Source organism: Carassius auratus, chromosome 39 (genome assembly GCF_003368295.1).
Source record: "Carassius auratus strain Wakin chromosome 39, ASM336829v1, whole genome shotgun sequence".
NCBI classification, from domain to species: domain Eukaryota; kingdom Metazoa; phylum Chordata; class Actinopteri; order Cypriniformes; family Cyprinidae; genus Carassius; species Carassius auratus.
The window spans coordinates 7,687,692-7,697,821 of record NC_039281.1 but is presented as its reverse complement, the minus strand read 5'-3'; the positions used below and the strand labels follow the sequence as shown (position 1 = coordinate 7,697,821).

Here is a 10,130-nt window from a genome sequence, read left to right as displayed (position 1 = left end):
TTTGTTAAAGGAGTAACTGTGAATCCACATTTGCCATGCAATCATTATTCTGTGAAACGGCAAACTTGATATTGAAGTCCTAAGAGCGAGGCTCGAACATTTCCAGCCTCGTTGTGTATAGCCTTCAACAGTTTAAAGTGAAAACGTGACCCATTAACAAACAAAAAGATGAGGCTCCGAGAGAATAAAGATAGAACAGTAATTCAGAGTCAAGTCAGGCTAAACATCTATATTTTTAAATCTAATGCATTCAAGTCTTCATGCGCACCAATGTAGCTTTTCAACAAAAAACAAAAACCAAAAAAAATCAGGATTACACAATTTTCTTTTAGCATTCTTTTCTGCAAAAAAAATAAAAAATAAAATTAAAAACTTAAGAATAAATACAATTTTAGACTTAAAAAAAGAACTGTAAATAAAAAGGACTTAGCAAAATGAAAAGTGCATGTAAATGAATAGCACAGCCGTGATCTCCCGGATCAGTTCCAGCGGAAGGAGATGTGGCGAGGCCGGTCTCCTCCCTCCTTCACTAGAGGCTTGTGAAACTCCCGTCCGGCTCGCGAGTGAATGGCTGCCCAGCAGTATTCACAGTAGTATTGAAGACAAGTGACGTTAGCACAGAAGAACGGAGCAAACTTGCCCCCACAACGCGTGCCCTGACACTCATCACACAGCTGGTCATCCAGTACATATGGCTTCACTTCCACCTGGGAAAGGAAACATTTTTAACTTTAACATTTAAAGGCAGGCTGACCAGGAAGAACAAGGACCATAAACCATTTAACCCTATGGGGCTTGTCAATTTTGGGTCACACTTTGTACCTTAGAATTTAAATTTTAACTTGATTTTTCTGGAGAAAGAAAAAGAATTGTGTTTTATGGTACTATGCAATATTTACACATTTTGTAACAAGCGGTTTTTTGTCATTAAAATTAAATTACACTGAGTCCCTTCATTTTTGGTCACATTTGGTAGCTTCGTGATTGCCTTGAATTGTACATTTATTTATTTTTTTCCTTTTTTTTTTTAAGGAAAATCAATGCAATCTCTTTTTGTTCTATTATATTTTTTGAGTATTATTTAAAAATTTTAAGGGGATTTTATGATACTATGCAATATTTATAAAATGTTAAATTAAGAGTTTTTTTCCATAGCCTTTTTTGAATGCGAATGCACAAAGTCTTTTTTTTTTTTTTTTACACTTTAACATATCTAAATCATGTTCATCATTAATGCTACAAATATCATCCCATTTGAAAAAAGCAAAAAACCTTTTCAGTCCGTTCCAAACAAAGAGGCACCAGAGGGTAAAACAAACAAGAGCATGACATTATTTCAGTATACTGGATTTTTTTCTAGACTAATTATTCAATATCAGGTGCAAGTAACAAAATAATAATATAAAGTTTAGGATCCAGGCAAACTCCTTCAAAAAGGAACTGGCAATAAAAAATTAATAAATTGCAGTCTTGTTTGAATATGGACTAGAGAAAACGAGATGTTTCACAAGAACAATCAGGCAACAGATTCACATAAAAATTACTGCCAGCCCTGCAGTAGATGGTGCTAATATTGCATAAATGGAAAGCTAAAGAACTTTATTCGGGAAAGCAAAAGAGACTTTTCACCATTTGTGTTTGCATATACTACACTGCTCAAAGATGCAACCCACTCTCTCACCCGTTTATCGATCTCTCCGTGCTGCAGCTGCACAAAGCGAGCGCTGATAGCAGCAATGTAGCTCTGCTGATTGGAGAAGGCCACACGTCCAGCCCCTTTAGGATACTTCAGCTCAGGGTCAGTGTCAATGCCAGCATAGCACACCCCGCCGTACAGTCGGTCCATAATCATGGCGAGCTCCACTGTCATGGGGTAACACGTCAATTTAATAAAATATTAAATCTGGAACAAGCCTGCATTCTGTCAGAGAACATTTACTAGACGACACTGTAAATAATCTACTAGAACCCCACTGTGCTAGTTCGTTGCTAGTCATGGTAATATTTGAAAGCCAAACAAACCAGCTCGTAGAGGTCGTGGAACTCCCCCAACAAAGATCGTTTTTCTGGGATCGAGGGGCTGAGAGCCATCCATCACAAAGTCACTGTCGTTCAAATTCCAGGGTCGTATCTGGACCTGAAGAGACACACGGTGAACAGAAGAGAAACACTAGCTTGTCATGTGACATTGGAGTTTAACTGAAACACTGCTAGAGCAGGTTACAACTTTCACAACTCGCAAGAGCTTTAAAAAAGTCAGGACACAGGAGCATTTGAATATCTTACTGGTTTGTCTTTGATTGTAGGGCTAGAGACACAGAGATAGAGCTTCCCATCTTCTTCCATGCAAGCATCAATCAGCGCCTGGACCGAGCTCTCGTCTTGAAACAGAAGGAACGCATAACCTGCAGGACAACAGGTGCATTGAAGGTATGCATGCATGCAAGAAGCACCCAGCAGTCACTTTCAATAACCTTGACCTGTAGCGTTTGCTTAGGCCCCACTGATGATATTCATCTGGAGCTCAGCTTTAAACAACGGGTGTGCCGTATACACACCCACTTAGGAGTACAGAATTCATCCGCTGAAATGAGAGAAGTTGATATCTGCATGACTCATTTCTTAATAAACGTCCGTGCAAATGACTCCGAAACCAACCTTTCGGTGGGAAATAAGATTTGCTCTCCGCTTTGTGAGGCCAGTCCACAAACAAATGTCCAAAGCGTCGGAAACTGGCGGTGATCTCGTCTGAAATTTAATACACAATGCATATAACGTGTTGGAATACATAAAAATACAAAACCACCTGGAGACGAATGCTTGTTGTCGGTTAATACCTTCGTCTATGTCCGGAGGTAGGCCACCAACAAAGACCTTGCGAGAAAAGCGTTCGATGCGTTCGCCGTTTTGGTGAGGGAAACTGTGTGGTGAGCCCAGTCCACTCAGACTCGGATCAGACCGGTCATCTTCTCCGTATGTCCGCTCATCATCCATGGGAAACAACGATGAGTGACCTGTCACACAATAGCCACAAATGCCACTCAGTCACCCACCAACTCTAAAAGGGGCTATAGATTTTGTACAGTAGCAGTTAACATCCTTCTTCATTTGAATACAACGCGAGAGCAAAGTTTCTTAACACAACAAAATATAAAAACCAAGCAACACAAAAATGTCATTAATTTTTTACCTCGCCGCCTCCCGTAATTCCTCGCTGCATGTGAAATAAGACAGAATAAACTTGAGCAAGGAGTTAAATGTCAGCTAAATGAATAAATGTAAATGTAATGATCTTCTTCTGAGGAGGCGTCGTCTTTACGTCATAAAGTGGCTCGTTCCACAACCTGCCGTTTCGGTAGATGGGTTTCAAGATAGACTGATTTTAGACTAACAAGAAAGTTGAGTTGTGAAACTTACAGGATGTTTTTAATAGTACGATGACCTCTTAAATGTCAAAAGATATAGGGAATTTTAATTTCTCAGTTCCTGAGACCTTTAAAACACTATGCAAACTGGACTAAGTGAACAATTACACATATCCAAGTCTAGAAGTGTTGGAAAGCATGGAAAATATCAGTATGGGGCACCGTTTTTATTTGTCACATCTATTATGATGAATGGAAATAACATCAGTTACATATTTTTGGCATTTTTCATTGACTTTGGGGAAAGTATGGTGTTTTTTTAATTAGACATTTAGTCACATGGCCTTGTTCTTTGGATATAAACGATGCAATTGCGAAACACACTGAATAATCACTTTGTGATTCAATTTTAATATGTTTTGACATAGGCTAGTTGGGAAGAAATGGAGGAGATCACATGCCCTAAGATCACTAGTTAAAACTATAAAAGTGTGAGCAAGATAGCAAGAAACGGTTGTCATCTTGGCTTTGTTGTTTTGTCCAAAACAAAAGTCTAATTTTGACTTCAGGGACTGCAAGACAGAGAAACAAAATCAAGCATTATACTGCAGCAAATATAATACAAAAAGTGTATATTGCAGATCTGATGCAACATAGGCACTGAGGCAACAAAGATGGCAAACGATACACTGAAACTACAGTGTGATGTTGAGATTACAACATTTCTCAGTAAATCCAGATTCTTAATAATAACCAATTCAACGGATTTTAAACTTAAATATCAAAGGAGCAACAACAACGACATTGCGTGAATGATTTGTAGAGCAGCAAACATGAAGCAAAGCAAAGTAAACCAAGGTTTTCTTAAAGCCAAAAACAAATTCACAATTCGCAGCCCCACATTTAAACATGCCATATTAGATTTTGCCCTCAATAACATGAAACTAAGCAGAAAAGAAACAAAACTAGCAAATTAATTGAACGACTGACTTTGTCCGTCGCCTAAAAATTCAAAATGATGATTATGAAATTTGGTGATTTTCACTTGTACAAGATACAGGATGTGTAATGGTGGCAGTGGATATTGTACCTTTCAAGGAATCCTGCTCGGCTCTCATGATGTCGATCAGAGAGTTCTCTAGGGAATGCATGCTGAAACCATCAAAGGACCGATTGCGATCCTGCAAAAAACAACAAGGGAGAAATCATTAGACCCTGACATTCTGTATTTTACCAATCAATGCAGACAAAGTTCTTTTTAAGTGATATCAACAGTTTATAAATCTCTTTGGATGCACGTAATTTTATTTTGAATTTGAGTATCGGTACCAATAAAAATGCATGATATCAGTCACCCCTCCTGTCAAAATATTAGTATATATTAGCATACCGAGACTTACACAGTTGTGCACTTGCTATGTACACCAATAGTGCCATTAGATAAATTAATACATAGATGCTCCCCAAGGCTACAGACCTAAAGAAAATAGGTCATTCTCCGTGTTCCTTTTTACTTGCTTCACAATCCAAAATTTTACATGGAGTCACCTGATTTAGGCTGCCTTCACAGCCTTTATCCATTACCCTTGGGTGTTGCAGCACAACAGGCCTCTGCTTACCAAGTGAAAAAGCCTTGCAAACACAATACAAGGTTTGTTCTTGGTATTAAGCTACAAACTGAACAGGGAGGACACACTGAGCATGTGAAACAATGAGTGTTTTCAGCGAGCTACCACTGTGGTTCAAATAATCTGACTGCGTACCAAAAGCGCATGACAATGCAGTTCAGACTCGCTGGTAATATGCAAATCAGACAGTTGCCAGAATAATTAGATACAGTACTACAAATAATTGCTAGATAAGCAGTTATGTCCTAAAAGTAAGTAGAAGTAGTTTTGTTTATCAAATCATCTGTTGGTCTTCCACTGTTATTAAATCTATGATAGATACGAAAGTAATAAGAATATCGTATTTGACTAAATTTGGAAAGATGCATAGTATGTGAGAAGGTTAATCTCTGGAATAACTGATAATTGTTTTGACAAATGGTTATATCAGACTTTCCAGTTCCCCTCCTGTTGCCTGTGATTGTGACATCCCCTGATTTTGACTCACTTATCCAAGTCTTTTTATATTGGTGACATTCACAGCTTGCAGAAGTGGAGCAACAGCATCACATTACTCAACTGAGCTTTGATCCATCACAATTACCTAACAAACATGCCACATGAGCATTTTGTCACTATCAGATTAGCTTAGGCCAAAGGGAGCAAATGCAGGAAATGCATTCATCTCATCCTGAACGCACACTCAAACACACGCATCTTTGCAACCATATTATCTCTAAACAAAAACAGCAATAGCTGATAATTAGAGGAGATTGGGTTTTAGTTACCTGAAATGGAAAGACGCTATCGTTGCGGTTTATGGTATCCTCCATCCAGGGTTTAGTGTTGAAGCCAGAGTTGTTGCGGGGATACTTCTGCATTGGGGTCTGGTTATTTGGGAAAGACTTCTTTAAAGGAGAGATCGAGTTGAGGGGATTGACCCCTCCGTTCAGCCCTCGGCGATACTCCCGTCCCTGAGAGCCTCCCCAGCCTCCGTATCCTCCACCTGGGCTCCATGAAGAAGAAGATGGAGTGGACGAGGGGCTCTGATAGCTCCCCCAGGGGGAAGGAGGCTTGCTTAGACTATTCCCCAAATGGGGCAACTGGTTGAAAGCAGCACTGCGGTGGGAGAAGGGAGGTGGATGGGGGCTGGCCGAGGACCTGCGGGGCTGATTATGAGGGTGTTGGAAGTGTGGATGAGGAGATGGATGGTGCTGAGATAGAGGCCCTATCTGGTGGGAGAAGTTCCCCCCGAACCCTGAACTGGCGTGATGAGAGAAACTTTGAAATAGCAGCGGAGGAGGAGCATTGTTAGTAGTAGCAGCCTGATTGAAAAAGCCAACCTCTTCGATCAAAGTGGAAGGGTTGGGGGGCATAGCAGTGGACCAGCTGCTGAAGCCAGTAAGGGACGACGAAGACGAGCTACTAGACTGTGCTAAAGTACCAATACCAGACGTCTCCTGATAGTCAAACCCTGATAACACTGGAGATTCCAGCCGCAGTGGCTCTTTACCGTTAGCGTTCTCCATGGTCCCTTTGTCCAGCTGGTTCTCGTCTGGCATGGTTTTGTCCAACTCTGATATGATTCCTGGAGCTTCCTGGTGACCTGGAGGAGAGAGCGTCGGCTTTTCTTGTCCTTCATGACTCTCTTGTTGCGGTTGCGGAGCCTTGGACGTGTCAGACTCCAAAATATCATCTTGCATGTTAGAGTGGGTCGTCACTGTTGGGAAAAGCCAAGCGGACCCAACACTTGCACCATTGGTAGTGTTGTTGTTGCTGATGAAAGCCGGAGGGCTTGGAGGGGTTGTCTGGTGGGGAACCGTATGCTGCAGGTGTGGGTGAATTCTTACCGGAAAAACGGATTTGTTTGCCGAGTTGTTTTTAACCAGAAAGCCGTAATCCCCCATTTATGTAGCCTAATTGAGTAAATCTTCACTTGTGTGTAATTCCCTCAGTTTCTCTTAACACCCTTGTGTGAGAAAGAGAGAGATGGAAAATATTCACAATACTGAACAGCTAAAGAATCAAAATCATCCAACCATTAGGCTTTCTCCATTCATTTTTACACTTACACCCACTGCCATCATTCACATTCACACATTAAATGGTTCTACCATGGATTTACGCACTTTCCTCTCAATCTGAATAAAATCAAGAGGAAAATATAAGGTGCAGTGAAAAACGCCATTGTCAGTGCACCGTTGATTTCATCGACAGCGTTTCTTCTAAGCAAAACAGGCTCGTGTTTTAACACATCACCAGTCATCATGCACAGGCCACCTTATCTAATAATTCAACACGGCGGAGGATTTTCACGCAAAGCATTGTCATCGCAAATGTTTCACGAAAATGCAATTGACCTACCGGCGTTCTTCCTTATTTCAGCAATGACCTCCTCTCTCTCTCAACCATTTAAATATAGGAAAATGTTGATGACGTTTCAGTCTATGTGCGATAGGGGTAGTGTCCTCTTCGTTCAGAGTTTTACCTTATTAAATCCTCAAATGTACACTGACGCGTCGATTAAATCCTACGGTTGTGATGGCAAACGCTGCTCTGTGGATCTCTGATCCATTCGCTTCGTATGCAACGCTAGATTATATCAGATCTCACAGTGCAAACAACAGCGTTCGTGTTCTGGTTGCTTAATGACAGCGTGCATCGCAGTCGGCGTTATAATCAAGACAGCGCATGAAAACGATCACGCATCATCGTCGGATAACAATTTACGCTCGACATATTTTGGATGCTAATTTTCAGAATCAACACTGAGAATGACACAGGTTTTCTTACGTTTCCAAGTTGCAAGGACAGGCTGCAGATGACCATGGTTTATGAGTGTTGCAATCGACCAACCAATCCAGTTGCACTTCCGTATTTAACCCCGCCCATTCCTAGTAGAATCCCCGCCCAGGTTCGAGTATGTGCGGCATTTGATTGGACGATAGAATCGCAACCACACCTCTTTCTCAACCAGTTACTTTCTGTCACACAGAGAAGGGTGACTGTACCTGCCCTGAATGTCAATACCTTATATGACCGGTTTTGAAATGTTTAAATATTTGCTGTCTACACTACACTCTTAGAAATTTATCAAATTCATTTAAACAATAAAATATATAACAATAAATAATATCTACCACAAAAAAAAATGCTTGTAATGAACCTACATGTGTAGTCTATGAATAAATAAGCAGCTTCTTTGTAACTATTATCCTATATATACGTCTATATAGCAAAACCAGCCCAAATAAGCCTTTTCTTGGTCTTGAAAATGCATGCTGCAAAGCATACACTGACATTATAAATCGTTTTAAAGAGAAATAGCCTATCTGATGATGGTCCACAGATTCCTGCCTTGTTTTTCTTCACATTCATTCAGTCTGCACATTGCTTTTACCTATGGGCAGACACAGTTTATATCTTTTTAATGATGGGTTTGGTGTCTAAGGGATGTCTTCAGCAGGCCAGTTCTAGTGCTCACTGCAGCCTGCAATCCCATTAAAGTAAGCTGCTACTATTTTCAGCCTGTAATCGAGTTTTAGCGCTTGACTATTCATGTCTGGACCAGATCAAAATCAATCCATTTCTCTACAGCATTGGATTATGAAGGTGTATGACATCCACTGCATTTGATCATTTTTGTGTAGGTGCCAAGTTAGTGTTTGTAGTACACTGACTAATGATTTTACTGCAGGAGAACTGACACATTTGGTCCGTGTACTGAAATGGAAATAGATCAAATCAACAGGACATGCTTTGTCCAAATTTAACCACGTCTGTGCAGCGTTAGCATACTTGCATGTGAAATGTTAATATACAAAACATCTCAGATAGCATAGAGTTTTTATCAATTAAACAATAACATTGCAGTTAGTCTGAGAATATAATAATTGCTCTTGCTCTTGTATTCAAAGATGCAAATCAAAGCAGCCGTGAACAGCCACAAATGAATCAGCTGTGTTTAAAATGCATCCATCATTGACATCACTCACTTTCTGTTTCCCAGAAACCAGGCAGAGCTGGGACCTGAATAACCATTTGTGGTCTTTCCTTTCATCAGTCTGTCTGTGGGTCTGTCACAAGATACCGCACGCAAGGTCATCTTGCAGAAGGACAAGTGCTGCTCAAGAGGATTAAAAGACAGCTATCTTCACAGTGTTGTTCTGTCTGACACATCTGCACTGTAGTTGCATGCTAGACATCGCCGCAGGTGATGCAATCGGTTGTTTTTGCGTTATTTCAAATGCTGTACAAGGACTGAAGAAAACGATGTGACCTCATTTTTTGCTTTGACAAAAATTCTAAAGATTTGCAAGCTTAAAAATAACCAGTTCACACTTCCTTCAGGTGCTGTTGTGATGTTGCTTATCTCAATGCTTGCCGGCATGAATGTTTGTGAAATAAAGCAATTAATATCTCTCCATGGCAACAGTATGACTGACGCTGCTGTTTGAAATGTAGGCTGCAGAGAACAGCACGCTGTGTTATGCAGTAGCCCTCAAGGTGAAATAAAGCATGATTTCACCAATCAAGAATGTTTATCAAATTCCTTAAAATGCTAGCTTTGAGCAGCAAAAATCTGCTGTGCTTGGTAGAAGAAAGTAAGATCTGTTTTTATTTTAAAGCACATCAGTCAGAAGCCCGTGTTCTTCAACCCAATTTCCAAATGTTATCATTTGACCCTCAGCAGATCACTGCCGTGTTTTAGGCCCATGAATGGTGATATTTGTTAGGAGAGGGATTGAGCTACGCTTACTGCAGTGTCATAAACCATGTGCAAACACTGCAACAGCTGGGAAAGGACCCCTCCCTCTTGTTCCTGCAGTGTTACACTAACAAAACACACAATCTTCCCTCTCCCTCCCAGTCTCTGTCTTTCCTGATGTGTGGCTTAAAGCTAAGCCGATGTCAGTGTATGTACAGGGACATCTGGGAAGATGACCATGCAGTTCAGCTGCAGCTAGTGTCTCTCTCTCTCTCTCTCTCTCTCTCTCTCCTCGTTTGACCTTCCTCAGTTTCTCACATCGATCCCCCTGCAGTCCTTTTTCAGGTTCTCGGTTTCAGTTGAAATCTTCAGGTTCTTGTGCTCAGGTCTCCGTCTCTCTCCTGTTCTTTTTTAAACTGTCCTTTATCTGTGTTAAAGAAGAAAAGCTTT

General features: G+C 40.7%; 1 protein-coding gene across 3 annotated transcripts; it reads right to left on the bottom strand.

Moving 5' to 3' along the window:
- Positions 1–7,852, bottom strand: LOC113057840 (cytoplasmic polyadenylation element-binding protein 4-like). 3 transcript variants are annotated; one of them, XM_026225378.1, is made up of 10 exons: positions 7,766–7,852; positions 5,761–6,941; positions 4,456–4,546; positions 3,191–3,214; positions 2,838–3,014; positions 2,659–2,748; positions 2,287–2,405; positions 2,023–2,137; positions 1,682–1,863; positions 1–707 (listed from the first exon to the last, which is right to left on the bottom strand). In XM_026225378.1, exons 2-10 carry the CDS (start codon positions 6,877–6,879, stop codon positions 480–482), a joined length of 2,145 nt encoding a protein of 714 aa, XP_026081163.1. In that variant the 5' UTR covers positions 6,880–6,941; positions 7,766–7,852; the 3' UTR covers positions 1–479. The 3 variants fall into 3 exon arrangements, with proteins under 3 accessions (XP_026081163.1, XP_026081164.1, XP_026081165.1); XM_026225379.1 differs by lacking the exon at positions 7,766–7,852 and adding an exon at positions 7,337–7,757; XM_026225380.1 differs by lacking the exon at positions 3,191–3,214.
- Positions 7,853–10,130: the final 2,278 nt, after the last annotated feature.